Raw genomic sequence first — 24596 nt, 5'->3', positions numbered from 1 at the left:
ACCCAGAAGAGCTAAGTGCTGAAAGCTTCAGGCAGGGCAGTGGCCTTGCACTGTGTGCCAGTTTTCATATGTGGTACCATATCCTCACTCTGATTACATCCACAAGTACTTACCACATTAGACTATAACTGCCTATCTATCATGTTCAGGAAAGCAACACTGTATACAAGCTTTAGCTTAGGAGTGATGGACTAGACCATGTAGCCTAGATGTATAGCAGACTACATTACTCGGGTTTATATAAAATTGAAATCAATTAAAGATGTATTCTTTGGGTTTATTCCTATGGCTAAGTAAAACATAATCGACCACACATACACGGAAACCATGCGTTTAGCGCTACCCTGTGGCAAATGTTGCTGATATGAACTCATTCCACTTCTGTGAAGAATATTACTCTTCATCTCCAACTTAGAGCCCTAGAATTTGCTTTGGCCAATTAAATACGAGTAGAGGTTGTTATGCTTCACTTGGAAGTGAAGGCATTTAGGTGACAGTGATTCATTCTCTAAGCCTTTTCCTTCTGCTGTGGCAGCTAGTGATTGTGACAGAAGAAAATTCCAGTAGGGGGGGTTTTGCAATAGTAAAGTAGCCTAATGATCCTCCAACAGAGTGTCCTGGAGAGCCCCATATCCACCTTATTTGAGCAAAAAGTAAACCTTGGTTGCATTGAACTGCTGGTATTTTGTCATTTCAGCAAAACATCAGATGACTTGGATACAGTCAACTGTTAAACATCACACCATAAAAACAGAGCCAAGGAGAAAGATGTAGAAATTGTGTTGTAAAAAGTGAGGGAGAGAGTAGAACCTTGCCTCCCCTCTTGTTCTGTGCTCACCTCTCTGCAGTGATCCTCAGCTGTGCTGGAAGTGTCACATGCCATGGAGAATGTCCAGGTGAGCCGTGGAAACAATTTTGTAGAAAAGTTTCAAAACCATAAATTGCCCAACATTTTACCATTTTGCAAAATCTTCACTACTTTGCCTGTCAAGTCAGAGATGGATGTGGTGGTAGGAGGTCTCAGTAAATTGCAGCCTTAAGTATTGTCCCAAACAATCATTTTTCACAAATAACACAACCTCTGTGGAACCTATGTAGGCTCTGGAGGACCAGAAAATATTACAGCAGCTGTGAAAGCTGCTTATAACAATTTCTTCAAACCTTGCATTATTCTACATATAACTGAAATATGAGAGTCATTAATAAAATTGTTGACACTGAAAAGGCTATGAAAGATGCGCTGTCTCTGATTCTATTCCTGCTTACAGAGCAGGTTCCCCTTTTTTTCTTCCCTCTAGACCTGGGTAGGGCAGACAAGATGTGTCTTTTATCCACCTGTAACTGGGATTTACAGTAGGAGGTGCTGAAGTAGACATCTCACAGCAATAGCTGCCAGACCCAGCACTTGCCAGAAGCACACACACCAGCGTATGATCGTGGTTTCTTAATGCTCAGGGCTTTAACCCAAGAAGCATGGTTGCTTAGGTATTTTTCCAGTGATATTGAAAGATGAAGCTATGGATAAATGAGTCCATACTAAAGGGATGAAATTAAGAAAAAACAAGATGGTGAATTTGAATGAAGGAGAGATGAAAGAAGAGAGAACCGCAAAAGACATATAAATATAAATGAGAACTCTGGTGACGCTAGAGCATTGAGGGAAAAGGGAGGGAGGGAGGGAGGGAGAGAGAGAGAGAGAGAGAGAGAGAGAGAGAGAGAGAGAGAGAGAGCGCAGCCTGTGCTTGTCAAGGATTACAATGGTCCTTTCTTGCCTAGACAGTTCTTCCTTGACTTAGGGTTCAGACAATTTGAAGGACACTTTTGAGAGAAGCATGTCAGAGTAAGAGCTTCCTTACGTAGAAACTAAATACTAGGGTTAGGGGGCTCATTTCATTCCGTCAAGTGCTTGTTTCGCAAGGACTTGAGCTCAATCTTGAGGACCTGAGTTCAATCTCAAGAATCTAAATAAAAATTTTTTTTAATCCAGGCATAGTGGTAACCTTCACTTGTAATATCATCCAACACTGCAGAGGCAGAGACAGTGGATCCCTGGGGCTAATTGGGCAGCCAGCCCTGCCTAATTGCTTATTCCCAGGTCAGTGAAAGACATTGCCTCAATACACAAGGTGGGTGGCTCCTAAGAAATAAAACTCAAGGTTGAGCTGGGTGGTGGTGGCGGCGGTGGCAGTGGCGGCGCCTGCCTTTAATCCCAGCACTCGGGAGGCAGAGCCAGGTGGATCTCTGTGAGTTCAAGGCCAGCCTGGTCTACAGAGCGAGATCCAGGACAGGCACGAAAACTACACAGAGAAACCCTGTCTCAAAAACACAAACAACAACAATAACAACAACAAAAAAAAACCCTAAAAAAACTTAAGGTTGAATTTTGGCCTACACACTCTCTGACACACATGCTCCCCCATGCACCAAAGAGTGAATTCACACATGCACAAATAGACATAAAATAGAAACCAGACACTTTCTGTATGTAGAAAATTCTACAGATAAAGTTTATTGAAATTCTTCAAACTCTATCTAAATTGATCCTGTGATAACAAAAATAGATATATGTGTGTACAGATATGCACATTTATGGATCACTTGGTTGAACTCTTTCTTCTGTCTTTAACACATCTATTCCCCTTGCTCTCTGCTGCATGTGCTCTTGGGCAGTCTAGAACAATCTAGAACTGAATGGCCTTTTCACTAGCTAGAAAAATACCTTAACACCACTAACTCACCACAATGGCTCATGCAGCTCTTTTTAACTTGATCATAGAATTGATCAATGCATCGATATTGCATACATTATTAGAGAGGACACAGCTTGGACACTCTTTGTTCCGTTTTGGACATTGGGTAATCTGAGTTCTGAGGATATAAAAGTGGCTTGGCCAAGGCCACAGAGTGAGTCAGGGACGAAGGCAGAGTGATATGGAATTGACTGGGGCACTCTTGCAAACTGGTTTTCAGCTTGTGACTTTTCAATGAGGCAAACTTTCTGGGGGTCAGATGTCTTTAAAGCCCGGATTCCTTAGTTTTCTCTGTGTGTTTTTTCCTTCCTCTCATTCTCCAACACCGCTTCTTCCTTCATAACGGATCTTATATCGTTCTGGTGTTTTCCAGTTTTCTTTCTTCAGTGAAAACATGTTGGTAAGGCATTGTCAGTGCTAAAACAATTCTCCTCTGGCGTATTTTAATTCTTTGACCACATATTGATCCGTTTTCTCTTAGAGAAGCCATTATGACTGGGCTAGTTTATATCCTGACAGTTGTATTTTCCAGGTGATTATCGGCCTTTTGCTGTTCTTGCAAGTCTCCGCCTCATATTGATGGATGTTCGTTTGTGGCTATTTGAGGACTACTGAAATTGTTTTTAAAAGTCAGCTGTATTCCAACTCTCCCTGGAACAGTCGATGTGTTTTCCGAATATTCCTTTCCATGCTTCCGGACAGAAGGGGATGGTGTATAAGGAGGTTTGTTTGCTTAAGGTGGACCCTGAAAACTCAGCCTCGAATTCTTGGTTGGGTGTGGATAGCGTTGGGTCTGCTGCTGTTCCTGCCTCGGTACGATCGTTTCCAGAGCTGTCCGCCTTGTTGGAGCCGCCAGGGGACGCTGTGGCCCGGAAGCGTAGCGGCAGCTTGGCGCAGACCCTCCCCCTGCGTCCCGGCACCGCCCTGTCCCAGGCTCCTTTGCGGGTAAACAGACATGGCCGACGAGGGAGATCCCCGGGACGCTGCGCACAACATGGGCAACCACCTGCCGCTGCTGCCTGGTAACCTCCGGGACGGGCGCCTGGCCACGGGTGGAGAGCGAGGCCCGGGGCCGACCCCTCAGGGAGGATGGGGACAGCAACCCGGGTGCAGCGGCGAGTAGGGGAGCTTCTCAGGAGCCTCGACCGCTGCAACCCTGCGCTTTCCTCCCGGCCTCTGTCTCCTGGGCTGTGGGGGATGTTGGGGCGAGGGACTTTGGTTTCCCAGAGCAGGGACCCAGTCCTGTCCATCTTTCTCCTTAGAAAGCCTCCATGGAAATTCTCTGGGACCAGGCGACGTCGGAAACCGGGTCATATTAGTAGCCATTCCTTTTCCTGCACGTCTGTCTTTTAATACGACTGACAGCTAATATGTACTAAGCACTTAACACGTCACGCGCCACGAAGTGAATGCTTTGCATGCCTTCCCGCTTTTACTGCTACACCTGTCACCTGTTCAGTACCTTGCTTGTGGAGGAATGTGTCGACGAATTGTTAAATGTGTGTACAATTTAGTGACATGGAAGGACACACAGTTGCAGAGAGACAGGGCTCTGCGGTGTGCTGATCTGTCAGCACAACAGGTATCGCTTAACTACCTCTCTGTCGAGGCCATATTTGGTGGGTTTTTTTTTTTTTTTTCAGGTGCGAAAATAATATGCTTGCATATTACCACTCAAGAGAGTGGTATTACCAATTTCTCTGCCCTGTTTTCTCTTTATGTCCGTGTACTTTGTGACAACTTACATTGCAGTACTGAATATTAAAAGGGCATGAATTAGTGGTACATACTATTCCTAGAATGCTGTAGACAACACAGACTATTGCCCCTGGCTTTGGGTTATAAACCACGCAGTGTGTTAGCTTTTGTTTGTATGAAAACCATCACCATACACACCATTCTATTTTAAGGAGGTTCACAGTTGTGGTGAGGCTATTGAGGGTAATTATAATCTCCGGTGCAATTCATTTAGGGCCAGATAAGCAAGTGCTGTTAGGGTTGTTGGGATTTGTGTTTGATTCATTGCAGTGCTGATTTGGATACTCTTGAGCTGGGTCTCCAACTCCTCTTGTAATTTTTCAGAGGTAGGGATTATTCTGGGGTTAGAGGATTTGAAGAACAATCTTGTAATGCAGATTTACTTAGGATACAATTGTGGACTAGGTGAGTTGTAAGTTGTTGAAAACTTGCATCTTTAGTCACGTGAGGTAGGAGGGTTTTTTTGTGGGTTGTGAAGAAATTATTTCAGGTTTCAGTTAGTTGCCTCAGGAAATCTGTGCTTTGGGTATGAATCTGTTCCTTGGTAGTGGTTTAGCTTGAAGGAGGGAAAAGCTGGGTGCCGTGCCAGTTCATAGAAGGCATCTTTTGTCTAAGCCACTTGTGGTTTGTGAAGCTGCACTCGCTAAAGTTTATAAAGGTAGGTAAGTCATTTTTCAGCAAAAGAGATTTTAGTGATCCACTGTGGATGTGCCAAAGGTTTAGGGAGAGTGGCGGAGCGGAAGGAGGAAGTGCATGTTTTGTTGGCATTCACCAAAGCTCCTGCATGAGTCATCAGTAGCCCTGAAAAGTCTGTGTATTTTCTCAATTTAAAATATTAGAAGAAGCTCACAGATGTTGTAGATGTGGAATAATGGTTGTCCAAATTATAAGTTTTTATTGCTGGAGAAACTCTGGCTTGCCCCTTGAAGCTATGTAGTGTAAGCTGCTTTGAAAAGTGAGCATCTTTAAGTGCTAAGGAAATGGTTTAACATTTTAGGGGTGAAGAATCTATACTGGACAAATTTAAATGCTCAAAGATAAACATTTCCAAGTGGGAGAAGTGGGTTTTAATTTGTTTACGAGAATGGCTACCATATATAACAAATGCCTTTAAAGAATAAAAGTAGAAAATGTCAAGTGTAAATTTTGTATAACTGTAGCACTTGAGCTAATAGAAGATATTCTAAGTTTGCTGTAGTAGAGAAGAGAATGGGTCTCTCCAAATGTCAAGTAAAATCTAGGTTTTTAGAGTTGCAGATGAAAAAAATTACATTCAGAATGTTTTTCTCATTTTAGTTTTGTCTTTATCTTTTGATGAAACTTCCCTATTGTCAAGAAAAACATGTTCAGAAATGTTAAACATCAGTTACCTGCATACATCTTGACATATGTTCTTCTCTTTAACAGAGCCTTATATCTAGGAATTCATAAATATAAGGTTCCAGGCATTTACTTTATTATTGTAAAATCTTTGTATTTTCTGTTAGGAACCTACTTACAGGTGGTTTGATATTTAAAAAAAAAAAAAAAAACAAACTTTCTCAATAGAAAAGCTGACCAATTTGTAATCAAACCTTATGCATTTAAAAGTTTTTGGGGGGGAGCATTTAAAAATATATGAACAGAAATGAGATTTAGTGGGTTTTGATTCTTAGTTTAGGCCAGTGTTTCCCAACCTTGAAACTGTCAACATTTCAAGCTGGAGAACCCCTTGTAATCTGTACCTTAAGCAGTACAGGGTGTTTAGCAGCATGCCAGGCCAACACCTAGTCTGGATTCCCAGGATTTTTCTAGTTGTAACAGTCAAAGATATCTTAATACAGTACCAGATATCATAAATGGACCCATAGTTGGTAGCAAAGAAACAATTCTGATTTAATAGAGTAACACCTCTATAAAGTAGTAGTTTGTTTTGGTGTTTGGGGCTTTGATCTCTGCCCTTGGTAGCAAGATTTTTTTTTTTTTTTTTTGGTTTTTCGAGACAGGGTTTCTCTGTGTAGCTTTGTGCCTTTCCTGGAACTCACTTGGTAGCCCAGGCTGGCCTCGAACTCACAGAGATCCGCCTGGCTCTGCTTCCAGAGTGCTGGGATTAAAGGCGTCTCAAAAAAAACAAAACAAAAAAAAGGCGTGTGCCACCACTGCCCGGCGGTAGCATGATTTTTTAAAGTAGATCAGCTTACTTTTTTTTGTTTGTTTGTTTTTGGTTTTTGGTTTTTCGAGACAGGGTTTCTCTGTGTAGCTTTGCGCCTTTTCCTGGAATTTACTTGGTAGCCCAGGCTGGCCTCGAACTCAGAGATCCACCTGGCTCTGCTTCCAGAGTGCTGGGATTAAAGGCGTGCACCACCACCGCCCCAGCTTACCTTTTATAATTTCAAAATAATACGTGCAGATACAGTTCTTAAATCTCCTTTAAAATGTATTTTTCTTTGTGCCAGCATTATTTTTAAATTTAAAATGACAAATCAATGTTTGTATGAAAATAATTGCAAACATTTAATTTTTAAATATGATCGCTGGGAGAGTAGTCACTGAGAAAGCAGTGCCCTCTGCCAGGTTTTAATGGAATCTTTTTCCACATTAACAGATCTTTCTTGCCTACTTATTTCTTCCTTGCTTTCTTTTTCACAGAGGAACTCTTTACAGCTAAAGTTTGAAAGCTCCTCAGAGATTATTGTGTCAGGCCTTCATTTTTTTCTTCAGATGAGGAAGCTAAGCTTTAATCAGTTGGAATTTATTATGTAAGGGGTCAGAATTAGTTTTGATAGAGAAGAGAAAAATCGTCCATACAAGAGAATTGCACATAGTTTAGCTGTTTCCCTTATAAGTCTGTACCAATTGCTCTGCTTTCTAAAAGTACAGTGTGAACGGAGGGAAAAGGGCATGTTACAGTGAAGGAGCCTGATGGCTGATTCCCCAGCCAGATGATCAAGAGGAACATCAGCCCCTAGGTCAGGTGGACTGTATGTACCCTTGATGTGAGGTGAGGAAACACCACAGTCCTCAGCTGAATCCTGAGAATTACATCAAGGGGATCCTTATTGAGGGATACTTTGTAAAGCACCAGATAAGTACTTTGAATGATCAGGGCCTCCCCAGCCAGGTAAACAGAAAATTGGCCTGCCAGAGGCAGCAAAAGAGCCTGCTACCTAAATATTGAGCAGCTCTCTGCTGCCTCTGCACAGCTTTCTTTAGAAGAATGTCTGTCCTCGGAGCAGGCTGTGTGGAAGGGAACAGAGGTGGCTGTTTTTTGAATCTCATTGTTTTTCTTCTGTTATTCTACTTCAGCAGAGAGTGAAGATGAGGAAGATGAAATTGAAATGGAAGTAGAAGACCAGGATAGTAAAGAAGCCAGGAAACCGAACATCATCAACTTTGACACCAGTCTGCCAACATCGCATACAGTATGTAATTTAGTCACGGAGCTAATGCAGTAGATGGACCTTTAACTGTACTTGGAATTTCCTAAATGCAAGTGACTGAAGGATCCTGCATATTAGCTGACCTGTTGTTTCCCAGTGCATGTAATTCTACAAATTGAAATAATGTAATAATATATTCTGCTGTGATATATTTTTTCTAATACTATTTTCTATACTATTTTCTAATATGCAAACAGACAACCTTAACTTTTAAACTTATCCTGGGTGTACCTCTTTGATGAATTGTCTTCTTCTGAATGAGTCTACTAGTAACTGAGCCATTAAGAGTATATTACTGCTGGGATGTGGGGTGGAATTCTACATACCAACATTCTGTCATATGAGTTGTCATATTTGGACACAGAGGGGTTTCTGGTTAAAATAAGATATTTTGAGCTACAAAATGCTAATGAGAGATTCTTCATAAAAATTTGGAGTTCTAGTAGGAAATACTAGATCAAAAGTCAGAGTTTGATGGAGGTGTCTTCTATAACCAAGCTTATATAAATAAATGCGTGCTCTGTCTATGTAGCTGACTCTACTATTCTTTAATCTCTTAAGGTGTATTGAGTGTGTGTCTTGACTCTGTGTGTGTTCTTGAATAGTACCTAGGAGCTGATATGGAAGAGTTTCATGGTAGGACTTTGCATGATGATGACAGCTGTCAAGTAATTCCAGTCCTTCCTCAAGTGATGATGATCCTAATTCCTGGGCAGACGTTACCACTGCAGCTTTCTCACCCGCAAGAAGTCAGCATGGTGCGGAATTTAATTCAGAAAGACAGAACCTTTGCGGTTCTCGCATACAGGTAAGCGGATGGAAAATCTGCTCCCCATGCTGCCTTCTGTGTTGACACAGCCAAGGTCAGTGTGGCAGCCAAAGCCACCTGGAATTTTGCAGAAGATGTTGGATAAGAGTGTGAAGCAAGCAATCTTGTCAGTATCTAATACTACTTTCATCACTTTGTAAGTCAGACATTTACTTTTACAATTTAGCTGTGTCTGGCTCTTGAAACACTTCCATGCATTTAATGGAAAACCTGCCTGGAATCTGAGTTCAGAACTGTTTTTATTCAAAGACAGCTGGGCTTTTATATACAGAGGTTACTTTTCCCTTTCAAAACTCACAAGTTGTGCCAACACAACAGTGGGAAACTGAAGCTCTCCTTCAAGTAGCCTTTGGCAAATGAAGGAAACGTGGAAACAGGAAGCCTCCCCATCACCCCCAAATCTCTCCCCGCCCACATATATATATGCATAGTGCTGCTAATTAGCAGTGACCATCATTGTCTAACAAAGTGAAGGAATGTTTACTTTGTGAAATACAATTTAAAACTCTTTAGCCCTAGGTTATTTCAGTGACTGTAACCTCCCCTTATTTAAACTGCCCTGCTTGCTCTCTGGAGCCTTGTGTGCTAGCTTTACAGTGAGGGCGACTGCTGTAAATTGTTCTCCCGTCCGTATTGCTTTTGCTGCTTTTGTGTATTTAAAAGCTAAAGCTGAAAACTCTTCCCGTAAATTTTTGTCTTGGAAGTAATATGCAAGAAAGGGAAGCCCAGTTCGGAACCACAGCAGAGATCTATGCTTATCGAGAAGAGCAGGAGTTTGGAATTGAAGTAGTGAAAGTGAAAGCAATTGGACGGCAGAGGTTCAAGGTCCTTGAACTTAGAACACAGTCAGATGGGTAAGAAACTTCCAGCATCTTAGAGGGAGGTGGCAACTTTGTGGCAATTTACTATTTACTTGATATTTTATAGCTTCATTAGTTGTTCTCTTTGCCTTCTAAGGTGAAAGTCCAGAGTTCCCAACCTTGATGTTTAACAGAGTCACTGTCAAGTGTAAAACTGTAGAGACCTCAAGTTTCAGCTTCATCTCCCAGCCCGGAATGTGACTTAATGTGGAGTGACAGTGTTTATAAATTATTTCTGGGTGATTGTAACATCCCTCCAGGTTTGAAAACAATGCTATAAGCACCAAAAGAAGTACCTGTTGAGGGAGGGATTGCTTCTTTGGGATTGAAGAGCTCTCTGCAGCATGGGAGAATCGAGGGCAAAAGATGTGCTCAGTGTGCTCACCAGCACAGGTGTCCAAGTGGCAGCACTGTTATGCTGTTTGAAAGCTACACTGAGGAAGGACATCTGCCACGTGCTACACCTGAGCTGTGCCAGCCACGGAGTTTGGGACTGTGTGCATTGTGCGTTTTCTATCATCCCAAGATGTCTTTTATATGAGGAATGAAGAAATGCTTCTGTCTCTGCACTGTGTGAAGTTTAGAAGTTTCCTGAGGATCCTGGCGTAGTTCACATGGTTAGGTTTTCATACGATCAGAAAATACTGTGTTTATTTTCCCATTAAGTTCTGCTAATTTAGCCCATCCTCCTAAAAAGGAAATGAAGTAGAAGCAGGCATTTCTCTTATCTGGTGTCATGTCTTGTTTCTGGCACACAGGAAGCACCTGTAGTATCTTTTTTTTTTTTGTTTTTTTTTTTTTTGTTTTTTGTTTTTTCGAGACAGGGTTTCTCTGTGTAGCTTTGTGCCTTTCCTGGAACTTGCTTGGAAGCCCAGGCTGGCCTCGAACTCATAGAGATCCGCCTGGCTCTGCCTCCCGAGTGCTGGGATTAAAGGCGTGCGCCACCACCGCCCGGCTGCACCTGTAGTATCTTAAGGGACTCTGGGCTCTGCCTGTTTGTAGGGAATCTGGTCTGTGGTCAGAATTGAAAATTCTGTCATGCCGCTTTTATTTCGTATGGTATCTGAGCACAGGAAGGTTTGAAGATTTTAAGTACCAACAAGAATGTCAGCTGCATGAGGGCAAGATTTGTTGTCTGTTATGTCCATATTATAAGCATCTGTAAATATTAATTTACAAAAGTGTATGAGTCAGACAGCATTTTGGGACAAGAAATCATCCTTACTTTTCTCCTGGACCTTCTCTAGAACATTTCATTGTACAGACTCCAAACCTTTATAAGGTTGTATGCCTGAGGTCCTCAGTAGATAAGTTGCTGGAGAAGTGACTGAAAATGTTGTGGTCTACATTTAGGACAGCATTAAGTGATCACCACAAAGTGATCTGGTGGTCTGTTGTGGTAATTAGCTGGTGGTTTTGTTACTGTGGATTTTGCTGATACTAACAGCTTTTAATTTACTTCCTGTACACGTCTTGATACAGTTTGATTATCTTTGAATATTATTTTCTAGAAGTGACAAAAGAAATTGAGTTGGGAGAAAGTATGTATGTGACTTTAATAATTAATTATGTAGAACTCTAAAAGACAAGCTGGAAGTAGTCACTGTCAGAAAGTAGTCAAGAAACATGATTGCAGTCTAGTGAAGATCAACATCACACTGACAGGTGGACTAGCCTTGGAGAGGAGAATTCTCTCTAACAGTCTGTAGACCTACTATATATTAAGGCCTCTCAAAAAGACGTGTCTCAATTTGAAAGCCCACTGTGGAATAAGATTTCTTTGCCTCCACTCCCACCCTGGTCCTGAAACTACCATCACTTCAAATGGGCAAGTGAAAGAAACCATGAAGGTGGTCCAGGGCAGTCTCTTTTTTTGCAAATGATTGATAAGCTAAGTCCCAGGGAGGTAGGTCACTTGCCCTATGCAAGTAAATACAGCTGACTTCATCCACATTCTGACTTCCTAACTAGCTGTCAGCCATTATACCAGGATTATTCCTTAGCATATTGGGAACTTTAGGAAAGCTGTAGTTTAAGATTCATCTTTTTGTTTTTGTTTTTAACCAAATGACACTTCATATATCAACACATAGAAGGGTGTATTTGACTTGGTTTAGGACTCTTCAGAAATCTGTTTCTTAGAAGTATACAGAAAAAGAGATATTAACATCCTGTTGGAATTCTGAGATTTCTTATCTGTCACATCTGGGATAAGTAATTTTTAGTCAAAAAAGTTTGAAACAAATATATTACAAACATTTTAGCTGAAAATTCTAATAGTGTAACATTTTGATTTTTGGAGAGACAAAAGTTGTTTACTTTGAACTGGGTTTGCAGATCCATTTGGATGTAGATGCTCCTGGATTTTCTTTATACATTCATTATCCATCTACACTTGTGGGTCATTTTAACATGCATTACAATGTAAGTGCAAAATCTTAAATTTTGTAGTTTTTCCCCCAATTTCTTGTGTAGCCTGTTATAAAATCATGTTGTTATAATCATAAAGTAACTGTCATAAACACATAGGAGAGAACCAACACACACATATACATACATACACCCCAGGTGTGTTGAACAGGGACCATGAGGACTCACTTCCTCCCTGTTCTGAAAGCTGGTACTGCAGACAAAGGCCTAGCATGGGCTAGAGGACATTGGTTCCACAGTGTCTTTGGTGCAATAAATTTTTGTCTAGAAACAGAGGAGAGGGAGAGAGGGAGGGAGAGGGGGAGGGGAGAGAGGGGGAGTGAGGGAGAAGGAGGGGGAGAGAGGGAAGGAGAGAGGGAGGGGGAGAGGGAGGGAGAGGGAGAAGGGGGGAGAGAGAGAGAATATGAGAGAGTGTGTGTGCGTGTGTGTGTGTGTGTGTGTGTGTGTGTGTGTGTGTGTGTGTGTATGAAATGTGTGTTTGTTTCTTTCTCTGTTTTTGCTACCTGGCTATTAATGACGAAGAAAGAGTGTGTGAGGCTCACAGCCTAGAGATTTAGGGATGGAGAGTTGTATTATCTAAGAATATCTACGAGTTAGATGTGTCAAGATAATCTGTAGGCTGTATGCTGAGTTTTTAAAATAAATTTTGCTTCATTTGTGCCTGTATATTTATCTGAAATGTATAATCTCTTTTGAGTCTACAAGTGAGACTGAAATCTAAATTATCTCTTATATTAAGATTTATTAAACAATTGTTTTGAGAATTTCTTATATACATATATAGCATTTGGTCTATTTGTTTAAAGTGGGGAACTTGGAAAAATCTTAGTATTTAAAATTATCCTATATCGAGAAACTCACTCAGTGTATCTTAAAATGAACAACATGCTTGATTCTCTCTATTTTAGAATCCAGCAAGCTAAAGTGCAAATTTTGCCAGAGTGTGTGTTGCCGTCAACCATGTCTGCAGTTCAGTTAGAATCACTCAATAAGTGCCAGATATTCCCTTCAAAACCTGTCTCTTGGGAAGACCAGTATTCGTGTAAATGGTGGCAGAAATACCAGAAGGTGAGACACTAATTTCTTATGCGTCTTCTAGAACTGAAGACAGGTTGCTTTTAAAAAGAGTCACAACTGTCATGACATTTTCTAGACACTGTAGTTTTCTTGATCATAGATGGATTTAAAAATAATTCACAGGCAGTTATTTACAAAAGATAACTTGCAGTAGTGGTGAATATCACACAATTGTAAGACACTGTTGATACTGTTCTTATCATGTATGTATTAACGGCCTGTGGCTCTTGATTCCATAGGAACCGTAGAAAACTCTAATCACACATTTGGCTTTTGAGTTAAATGCAGCCCTGAAGAAGGGACAGGATTGTTTGGGCTGCCATTCAGCGGCAGCAGAAAAGAATGCTGTCCTTAGACCTTTCAGAAAAAAGCTTTGTCCGTTGTTTTGCAGCATGCTGCTGATCACAACAGAAATTGACTTGAGAGGGTAAGGTATTGCTTGTTTGGTGCTGGCAATGTAGTTCAGTGGTTGAGGTCTTGCCTACCATCCATGTTCAGGGCCCTGTGTTTGATTCCCAGCATGGAAGAAAGCCAAGGGTGCTTGTTTGGGCATTACAACTTAGGTATTCCTTTGGCTAAACAAGTTCACCTCTTAGGATAAAAGTGAAAACTGTTCTGCTTCATTGGTGAGATATGTACTTCACTGTAGGTGTATGTGTAAATACCTTTAGGTATAAAACATGCTTTCTAAATTGATGATTTCCCCATAATGAGAAATGTACTAATTTCTAAGTTTAGAATAAATTGATTTTTTGGTACTTAATAAAAATACAAGAAGGTTATTTCCATTGTAAACATAAAAGTTCTGTGAATCTTCCCTTACTCTTCGTTAAGTTAAGGTAGGGAAGGTTTACATTTTGTTGTAGGTAGCATACCATCCTAAAGTGATGTGAATTAGTATATAATTCTCATGACAGGCTCACTCTCCTTTTCACTGCTCTATCACATTTAGTGTTCTTCAGTTTCTAGAGAACTTAAGGCAGAGTGGGTGCTTGATGGTCTCATAACTGTTAAGGTATACGGTTTTACCCCATTCTGTTAACATTGATGCACAGTACAGTATGCTTTACTTAGTTTTTCTAAGAATGCTCTATAGAGTATAATTAGACTGCTTAAATACTTGCTAAAAGAACCTAGAAAGTAATGTTATGGAAACTTTGACATTGTTGTTGCAAGCAGCTTTGGTGTATCTGTACAGTACTTCCTTTTCCAAACTGGGTATAGAGATTTTCAATATATCTACCCTTATTTATTTGTCAATACAACAGTGGAGAATTAATGTTCATGATGATTTTAAGCATAATTCTTAGAATAAGTATGTCAAAAGGTAGTTCTGTCAAGGAGTGTTGTTTTGTATTCAAGCTATTTAGTACTATCACATGTCTGCTAAAGAAGTGATTATGTGGCAGATTAATCCTATCAAGATGCTTGCTCCCTACATGTCATGTCAGTATTTAGCCGTTCATTTCAGTGACTGCTATCTTTTCAGTAGAACTTATATTGAGATTTTTAATTCATACTGGGATGGTAATGGGAAGTCTTAACTATCTGAATTTTCTAAATTTACTACTTTTTGAAGTTTACTAAGTATAGGATGGGACTGTAGTTCATAACTGACATATTGGTCCTGTATAACAAATCCTGTCCTGGCCATAGGACCTTGAAATTCTAAACCTAAACTTCAGTTATGCAAATAACACAACTTGTGAAGTTTAACTTTTGTATTACTTATTGGTTAAATTCTTCATATTCTATGACAACAGTGCCTCGCTTTGTTTATATTGAATTTAGGAATTTTTAGGTATTGTCACTGGCTCAATGGGCAAGGAAGCCACTGCTTGCCTGGGGACGTGTGACCTGGATTCCTAAGTCTTCTCTGTCATCATAGGTTTGTACTCGGGAGCCCTCACTGTGAGAAGAGTTGCCAAGGCCTTAACAGAAGGAACTAGGGAATAAGGCAGGCACACGAGGTTTTAAGAAAGTTTTTAAAAAGCCTTCAGCCTTTTTATTTCTCAGATTGTTTCAGTGGTTCCTTGTTTAAGCTTAGAATGTCTTAGGTTCCGAAATTTGGAATCTTGTTCACTAGGTTGAAAGAAAAAATGTTGCTAGCAAATGTATGTTGTACCCAGGTGACTAGTAAACTCTGTTGTATCTCTTAGACCCATTCTGGGCCCAACAGAATATAGACGCTAAAACAGGGAAGTGCTGCAGGGATGGTCGGCTAGGACTTCCTGTTGAGACTGCATACTGAACTTGGAGGTGGACATTCTGTTACTTTGAAAGTGGACCGTGTATTGCTTGTGTTTAGACAGACCTGAGATCAGTTCAGTCCTCTTCATAGAATTTATTCACACTCACTTGTACAGCCCACCACAAAGTTAAGCCATACTAGATGCGTCCTTCTTCCATGGCTGAGTAGTAATTAAGGTGGCAGAGTTGGGAGATTGCTAGTGTGATTTAAAGGTGGTTATCACATTTCTAATAGGAAAGATGAAGGATCCAGGAGAATATGGTCTTCCTGGGATACAGTTAGTTATCTTTGAAAGTATATAAACTGCCCAGATCATAAAGTAATAGTGAAGCTTCCTTAAGTGTTCTATGCAGCCTCCCATTCTGACAGAGTAGCAGTAGAGAAGGTCCAATAGACATATGCCTTCTAAGTATGTTGGATGTTGAGAAGGGGAAAATGTTAGCCGAGTTAATTGGGAAACACTTCAAACCCATTCCACAAGAGATCTTGATTTCCTGAGATTCAGGCTTTGACACTGGTGTTTACATTTTTTTTATTTAATCATGGCCGCTTTCTAAACTCACTAGAATGATTGGAAGAGAGTATCCAAATGGCAAACTTTTTCATCCTTCTTGAAATGCATTTCCCTTTGTCCAAGCTCTCAGCCTGTCCGTATATAAAGCTTGCTATGTTAATTAGAAGAGTTGACTGAAATATAAAGTAAGCAATGTGGAAATTAGAAATCTGTAGTGTTTGATGCTCATCCTTCCAGCCTGTGCTAAATAAGCAAGATGTGGTTGTCCTATTCCTCATGGAGAGTAGGGCAAAAATGAGAACAAACTTACAAAGGCATCGCCTTCAAACTTGTTCTCACAGGCTGTTTTTTAAAGATACAGATACTCATTCTTGTATGTGCAAAAGCTACAAGAAAGGTCACTACTGTTGACCTTCTCATGTGTCTTACAGGAGATTCCACTGTATCTTTTGATAGACACAGCATCATTCCTTTTTAAAGCTGCAGCAGGCTGCTGCGTGGTTACATTGTAATTTACACAGCTAGTCCTCTGACACCTGCACTAAATGTACAGATTCCCTTTACAGAGGGACGTTATGTGTGTATGCTCAATCTTGATAGTGAGGTGAAATGCCAATAAGGGCTTGAATATATATATTTTTTTCCTACTGGGTCACTGGCTTCTAAGAACTCTTGACCTTTATCATCTTTGTAATCACAAGCATGTCCCTGTTTGTCATCTGTTAGTGCTGGTTGTGGTGTGCTGTTTTACAGGGGGGGAGGGGTTCATCTTAATTGTATTTTAGTACACTGCCTTCGTGTTCTAAATTCTAGTGAATAACTTCCTAAGGAAGAGCATGCACAATTTTTCTCTTGATAATGGATTTCTTATAAACATGAGTCCAGGTGCAGTTTATCCTGGTATTAATGTCACTGTTTCCAGGTGGCTTGTCTTTGTCCCATTTAGTTTGAGAGTTTGCTTTTGCTCACAGTGATTTGAGGGGCCACCTCAGACCAGGTTAATTTATCTGTTACTTCTTCTGTTTTTGTGTCAGTCTCTATGTACTGGACAGCTGTAGCAATTCTCAAGTCCCTAAGTACTGTGAGTACTAATAGGGCCTCTGGCCTTCTCACTGCCCCTTTTTACTGAAACTTTCTCAGATATGTTGCTAAGATAGGTGTAGTCAGGTATTAGCACAGAGAGACTTGTGATTTTTTTCCCTTGCACACATACTATGCATATATATTTGTGTATCTACCACTAGTTTATAAGCCACTAGAATAGTAAAGATCCTACCAGCGTTCATTACCAAGATATATTTGGGAAATGAAAGAAAAACAAAAGCTGATAACTTCCAGCTTATTTAACTAAATTCTATTATTACTTTGCTCGCTGTAGCAGATCAAACAAAAATTATCTCTGGGCCCCATGTAAAAGAGGTCAGTGGGATGATTTCTTTTAGGCCCCCCCCCCCCCAATTATTCTATGTTTCATTTCATGGTTTTTAAAAATTCTTGCAGTTTCATTTTAAGGGCCTTTGTGTGTGCTATCACTAGTAAACTGTTCCCTGAATAACTGTAGCCTCTGTGAAGAATTAGTCCTTAGCCCCTTTAATTTCCTAAACTTTCTGGCTATTGAAGTAAACCCTTTTACAAAGTAAGCCTTGGAGCAGCTCTGTGAACTGCTGAATGATATCAGCAGCCCCCACTCCCCCAGAAGGTAGAAGCCACTCAGCGCTGAAAGTCCAGAGGGACTCGGGAATTGGAGTGCTGAGTTTGGGCAGTTGCTCTGTAAAGACCAACCGCTCTGCCCCCTTCTGTTTGTGTGCTCACTGTTAAAAGCACTTTAAACTAAACATCTGTTTGTACATGGAACTTTGAGAGGAAGAATAATAACTGCATTAAAGATTTTTACAAGTCTTTTTCTTCAATGGGAATTGAGACACTAGTTTGCTTATAGGATGGGGCCATGCAAACAAAAGGATGGCATCATTTGGTGCACTCCTGTCACTGTGTTAACATGTCACTTAGCTTCTGTTTTATTATGTAAATAAATGATTTGGGCTTCTCTTGATGTATGGCAAAATTACACTTTTGCCCTACACTTTATAATGTCTTCATGCTCCAGAAGTGCTCATCTTAATGTGAAAAATATGTTTAACTTCTTAGCCAGACATGTGTCAGCAACCTAAGCTGAAACTTTTCCTTGGATTCTTATAATTTTGTAACTTAAGGAATTTCTAATTTTAAGAAGTAGATTTCTTTCCCAAAAGTATAAACCTTGTGTGCTGTGATTTCACTTTTTTGTTGTTAGCCATCTATAACATCTCTTAATACATAAAAGTGGTCAGCACATTGAACAAATGTTAGGGTAAGACCCTTCTGTGCATAACCTAGCTACTTCCCACTGCCAAATCTGTGACCCTATGCCTGGTTTCACCTACCTTTAAAATGGAGATGCTTCTAGTAGTCATGTGGTATTCTAATAGTTCTTGCTATAGTATTGTTTCCATGGCGACTTGTAGGTAGTCAATCATCTATTGTTGTTGGTAGCACATCTTTAAAAATCTGTAATTGAACCATGACAGTAACCCTTGGTATAAGGTATATGGTCTTAGATGTAAAGGATAACTTACTGGAGAGGACTTACGTCTTTTGCTCTGGCCTATTTGGCTGGACTCCTGAGCTAACCATGAATAGGAAACTGTTTTTAGGTAGTCTAAAATAGGACATTTATGCCAGGCTATATATTTTTTTCTTTCAAGTATCCACTAGTTTGAGGTGTAGTTCATGGTACTTCAGAAAGTCTATCTTTACCATTGTAGTAATTCCTAATATTGGCAAACAAGAATCATGTCCCCTTGAAATACACCTCTAAACCCTCTAATGGAAGAATTTTCCTTTGACATGATTACTGAAGAATACTTTATATATTTAATATTATATACAGTCTATAGCAATATTTAGACAGTAATAGCCTAGGTTTTATCATTCATTCCCTACCACTGATCTACCCACAACAACGAACAGTTCTGCATAATCCGTCTGTGGTTAAGTGCCCCATATTGGTATCACACATCTTATTCCTTTATACTTGTTATAGCCTAGTTTGTATAATACACAGGTACTTACCATTTTGTTTTCATTGCCGACCAATCTCAGTACAGCAATATGCCATGTGAGCTTGTCATCTAGAAGCAATAGGCTGTGTCTTGTAGCTTAGGTGTATAGTTAGACCACCCTGGTCTGTGGTGAGTGCCATTTGTGACCAGCATTTCTCAGAGTGCACTTGTCATTAAGGTGTTAAAAGTGTTTGCCATCTGTAAGAATGCCATTTCAGATAATCTATTGGTAATTATCTTTTTAAAATTAGAAAATGTTTTTGTAGGATTAATCATTTTTAGATGCTACTATTTGTAGTATTCAAATCTTTTCCTTGAATTTTCATAAGTGACACTTTTTGTTTCAGAGAAAGTTTCACTGTGCAAATCTGACTTCCTGGCCTCGGTGGCTGTATTCATTATATGACGCTGTAAGTAATGTGCCAGAAACTTGTCTTTTATTAGAATTTTTATAGTCCTGACTTATATCTTAGCAAAATAGGCTGACACATTTTTGATTACTGAAATTATGAAGAGTCATGTGAAAGTCACACTATAGCTAAGAATTCTAACATCACAATATTGTTTTCCAAACAAGTACATTTATATGTATCTCTGTATCACTAGCATTATTAAGTGATTCATCTACACAGGCTTGTGCTATCAGTTAAAGGTATATGCACTGTCACTGCTAACAAAATCACAAAAGACAGAATACTGGGATAACTTAAAGAATCTTGATTTGGAATACAATGACTATCTTCAAAACCCAATTTCTATCAGTTACTCTGTGGTTTGAGGCAAATGGGTATAATAGTAGCCATTGCACATAGTAAACATTAAACAAATACTAGTTGTATTTCTTAGTGAATTCCTGCCCAGAAATCTAAAGAACTGGAAAAATAAAACAAGTAATTTGAGCATGTATGATGTATGTACGACTAAAAGAAAAACGCAGTTGGCCTCTGTCCTTCAGCAGTTCATGAGCCTTATAAGGCACAGATGCATTCTGTAAAAATGTGTTAATGCCTGGAAAAAGACAGACAGCAGTTTTTCTGTAGAAACTAGTGGCTAAGTGAGGTGTGTAGACAGCAAATTGCAATGAGCCAGAAAAGGGCTTGAGAAAAGTCCAAAGAGAGGCTAGTTCAAGCAGCAGCCTAGAAGAGTATCCTAAGCATCCAGAGGCATTTAGAATCACATATTTCTTGGGATAGATAGCCAAGAGTGAGAAGCCTGGGAAGTTGACCTACTTGCTAGTCAAAGGAGTTAAGAGTCAGCCAGTTCTGCCTTTAACAGACATTGTACCTGGTCTCAGATTTAGTACCAGTGTATGATTTTTAAAGGGACTGAACCTTATTGTGGCTACTTTTATTTTAAACTAGGAAACATTAATGGATAGAATTAAGAAACAGCTACGTGAATGGGATGAAAATCTCAAAGATGATTCTCTTCCTGCGAATCCAATAGGTAAGGCAAATACAGCAAGTTGTGGCATGTTGTATGTGTGTGTGTGGGGGGCGCTTCAATATTAATCAGTTTAAACTAACCTTTGAATTCTGAAAAGGCATTTGCATCTCTTTTACTTTGAAATTTTTTTCAAGAAATTAGTATTTTAAGCAACAGTCTTCATATTTTGTTAATTTTCTAATAACTAAATTTGAATTGCAGAAGTGGTTAAATTGCATTAGACACTTCCTGTTCTTTATAGAGCCTTTACAAGTGAATCTGGCTCCAGAACTTAGCTTTATATGTCATCTCTATATTTGTAAGTCAACTTCATTCAAGTATGTTTGACTTAAAGGAAGGTAACTGGAATATAAGTACATATTAATGATTCCTAAGTTTAAAGCGTGCAAACCTCACCCTGTCTTTTAAGACTTTTCTTACAGAGTAGCTGCTTGTCTTCCTATTGATGATGTGTTGAGAATTCAGCTCCTTAAAATTGGTAGTGCTATTCAACGACTTCGCTGTGAATTAGATATCATGAATAAAGTGAGTAAAGATGACATGTATGTTGTGTAGATTGTAGGTCAGGCTACACAGTCCACACTGTTGAGACCAGGAGATACCTCTGTTTTATAGTAATATAGTCATATACTGGAGAAGTACCTGGTTATCTGTTCTGATTTGTGTTAAAAAGCTTCTCTCTAATCTGAAATGCTCTGTAATTTAGACCATTCCAAATTTGGGGGATTATGAATGTTTTAACAGTAAAGTCTTGGAGGGGTGTGTGTGTGGGTGTGTATGTATGTGTATACCTTTGAATAAGGTATATTCAATCTAAAAATTTGAAATTTTGTAGTCCTTAAATATTAATCCTAGGTTCATCTAAATTTATCTAGTTGGAAGTGTGATATACATTTGTACCCTCGAGAAGTTTATTCATGGTTTGGGTAACATACCTGTTCTTCCACTTCAACTTTTAGTGTACTTCCCTTTGCTGTAAACAATGTCAAGAAACAGAAATAACAACCAAGAATGAAATATTTAGGTAAGATCTTTATTACATTTAGTATACCTCTCTCAATACATTTCTAACTTACAGAATTTTTCCTCCAGTGCCTAAAAAATATACTCAATTAAGAAAATAAGCACAGGTCTGGGGTAAGCCTGTCTCCCAGGCTGGAAATATCCACAATGTCTATACAATATGTTTTTCCTCAATTTTTGTTTAATATTTTATTTTCTGACATAAAGAGTGCTTCAAGCATTATCTTTCAACTAGTTATGCTAAACAGGACCAAAACAGGGCATGGCTCTGAATGTGTGCTAACGCTGTGATACAGCAGTTTAACACTTTGATGAATTCATTAGAATTATAAAACAAGACAGTAAATCAAGAAAATAAGGAAACTGATGTGTCTGCAAGGCAGCCAACTGTCTAAAGATGAATAAACATGACCTTTTCATTAGGCTTTTTAAACAATAGTGTTTCCCTTGGATTCATCAAAGAAAATTTTCAAGCAAAAATAGAGTATCTGCCAACCTCCTGTATCCTGTACTTATATCTGACACAAAATTCAAAAATTAGAAAAACATACCCCAAAGAAGAAAAAAAATTAGAATTGCTGTTTTTCTTTTCATTCTCTTATTCTCCGTATTGCTTCTTTGTTGCAGTTTATCCTTATGTGGTCCAATGGCAGCATATGTGAATCCTCATGGATATGTACATGAGACACTGACTGTGTATAAAGCTTCCAACCTGAATCTGATAGGTCGACCTTCTACAGTACACAGCTGGTTTCCTGGGTAATATGGTTGTGTTCAGTTTTTTTGTTGACTCTTCATTTAGTGTTAAGTGAAACTTCTAGAAATGATACGAGGCAAACAGGACAGGAATAATTTTAACTAATTTTCATTCCATCAATAGGTAAAAATGAATGGGGGCGGTGTATATCACTGCATATGTTAGAGAAAAAAACTGAAATATTTGTCAGCTCATTGTAAAACTTTATGATCTACTGTAACTACAACTATTGGTTGATCTACTAATATGTGGATCAGAGGCCTTAAACAGGGACATAACAAGATGTAAAAACTAGTAAATCTTGCTATATCTAGCCTGCTTTATTCTGGGTCACCTTTTTACTTTGAAATTGGATTAGTAATTTTGCTTGCTATCCTGCACTTAAAAAAAATCCTCATATTTGACATCATTCTGAAGACTGTAAAACTAACAAAGTATGTTAATGTAAACACTCAATGCAGAATGCTCTACCTGAGGAAAATGGTAACTTGCTAACTTGAGAACAGAAGTGCCTTGTTTTCGAGGAGTTCATGCTCTCCTTCCTCTACCTCATCTATATAGCTCCAAGATTGGATTGCTGTTCTCTAACAATAATGTAGTAGAAAGCAGTGAGGTTAAGGCTGGAGCAATGTAGTCTTTGGCAAACAGCAATATAAAGAAACTTGTAGTAATAAAATTGTCAAAACATAGTATCAATACAGTATCAAATTATGAGAAGGTAGTTTTGTAAATTTATGAGGTTTCAGAGAAATTACACAAGCCTAGATCAAAAGTCTAAAATAGGTTTCCTTAGCTTGTGTTTTTCCTTCATTTTACAGGTATGCATGGACCATTGCCCAGTGTAAGATTTGTGCAAGCCATATTGGATGGAAGTTTACAGCCACCAAAAAAGATATGTCACCTCAAAAATTTTGGGGCTTAACTCGCTCTGCTCTGTTACCCACAATTCCAGAAACTGAAGATGAAATAAGTCCAGACAAAGTAATACTTTGTTTGTAAGTGTAACAGATTGTTTCCTCAAGTCAGATCTGCCCCAGACATCACTGCCTCTGATGTATGTGTATAGTGGTTACAGCATTTGACTACCAAGTTCAAGAGCACACTTGCTCAGAGGATGAGAAAGCAGTGTAAAACACAAGGTTGGATTCAGAAGTACCCGCTTCAGTAGCTTGGTGCCATTAATTATCCTGGTGAATATGTGGCATTGACAGGATAAGAAAACACCATTTGCAATGATGAGAAAGGCTAGGGAACAGGATAGGGCACCACTGCTCTAAATGATGAATGTTCCAGGAGCTAGGTTGGCAAGCACAAGACAGAGGCAAAGCAGTATATATTACTTTGAAAGGAACAAAGTCCTTTTAATTTTCTTTAGCTTGTCTGAGACACTGATTTGTAAATTTTGAAAATATTAAAGAGTAAAATAAGCAGTTTGAACAGAAAAAATAGCATTTTGTGTATTTGCACTATTTATTTGATAACGCTGTCATGTGTAAGACCCCTTTAAATAATAGTATATGTGCATTTTGCATTTAAGTGAACAGTATATATTTCTGGGATTATACCCTTTAGGAAATAAAGCAATTGAAGGGCATCTTTAAATAAAACTTACCAAACTAATATCTATGTCCAAACCTACACTATTTAGTTAAATTATGTAAAAATCAAAGTAACCAAGTAAAATTTAAAGTGAAGTACAGAAATGTAACTCCTCAATGTCATTGTTTTTTTAAGTTCCACTTCTATTTCATTCAAGCTGCAGTCATAGTGAGGCAGTGTAATCTCATGACCCACACAGTTTCCCATTCCTTGCAGATAGTATGTATATAGGAATCTCACACAACACAGCAGCTTTGAGATCACTCCATCTGTATCCTTCCTGCTATTTATGCAGGTGGAATGACAACAGCAGGAACTCAATGATGTAAATTCAGGTACTTACTAACGTGTGTAAAGGAGTTCTGAGCTCCCCTTTTTGCAACATAACCCTGTTTAATCTTCCTCTTATTTGGGCTTCATCACTAGTGATTTTATCAAACTCCAAAAGCTGCTGTTTGCTTATATGGTACATGGATACCAAGTGTCTAAATCTAAGCTGTATCCATCTAATTAGTAAAATAAACACTTGTGTTCACTCTCTGTGGTACCTGGTAGCACTCTCAACGCTAGCCCTTCAGTTATTCCTGTAACAGTCTAAGCTTTGCACACAAAAGGAAATCAAAGCCCAGTGTAAATGAATGGCGTTGTGGACTAATTAATTTTAAAATCAGCAATCAGCTAAGGCAACATAAAGTAGTTAGTTAGTTTAGCGCACACAAGTGTTCTTTTGGAGTTACCACCTCCAGTCTAAACAAGTGACAGCTACACTTTTCTCACTGGCA

General features: G+C 39.2%; 2 protein-coding genes across 7 annotated transcripts in view; one reads left to right on the top strand and one right to left on the bottom strand.

Annotated features, from left to right (window-relative positions):
* Positions 1-890: 890 nt before the first annotated feature.
* Positions 891-24596, bottom strand: part of Trnt1 (tRNA nucleotidyl transferase 1) — a 42587-nt gene continuing 18881 nt past the window's right edge. The window contains exons 9-10 of one of the 5 annotated variants that reach the window (XR_009378346.1): positions 18312-18435; positions 891-984 (exon numbers count right to left, since the gene is read on the bottom strand). The gene's annotated coding sequence lies outside the window, so the exon portion shown is untranslated. Of the gene's footprint in view, positions 985-15889; positions 16062-17824; positions 18436-21447; positions 23782-24596 lie in introns of those variants that run through there. The other 4 variants (XR_009378345.1, XM_059258295.1, XM_059258294.1 and 1 more) reach the window with 4 other exon arrangements.
* On the top strand, positions 3646-23664 carry Crbn (cereblon). Of its 2 annotated transcripts, none has more exons than XM_059258290.1 (11): positions 3646-3772; positions 7794-7909; positions 8533-8735; positions 9461-9610; positions 12955-13114; positions 19337-19399; positions 20351-20435; positions 20845-20960; positions 21395-21459; positions 22086-22217; positions 23034-23664. In XM_059258290.1, the coding sequence occupies exons 1-11, from the start codon at positions 3706-3708 to the stop codon at positions 23212-23214; spliced, it is 1338 nt and encodes a 445-aa protein (XP_059114273.1). In that variant the 5' UTR covers positions 3646-3705; the 3' UTR covers positions 23215-23664. The 2 variants fall into 2 exon arrangements, with proteins under 2 accessions (XP_059114273.1, XP_059114275.1); XM_059258292.1 differs by having other exon boundaries at positions 3671-3772; positions 7797-7909.

The sequence above is a fragment of the Peromyscus eremicus genome, chromosome 3 (genome assembly GCF_949786415.1).
Source record: "Peromyscus eremicus chromosome 3, PerEre_H2_v1, whole genome shotgun sequence".
Taxonomy (NCBI): Eukaryota; Metazoa; Chordata; class Mammalia; order Rodentia; family Cricetidae; genus Peromyscus; species Peromyscus eremicus.
This window is presented reverse-complemented; position numbering and strand designations above follow the sequence as displayed.

Coding starts and splice junctions, on each gene's coding strand:
- Crbn (XM_059258290.1), top strand. CDS start 3,706: ATGGCCGACGAGGGAGATCCCCGGGACGCTGCGCACAACATGGGCAAC. Junction 19,400..20,350: donor TGTATTCATTATATGACGCT/GTAAGTAATGTG, acceptor ATTTTAAACTAG/GAAACATTAATGGATAGAAT. Junction 20,436..20,844: donor TCTTCCTGCGAATCCAATAG/GTAAGGCAAATA, acceptor CTGTCTTTTAAG/ACTTTTCTTACAGAGTAGCT.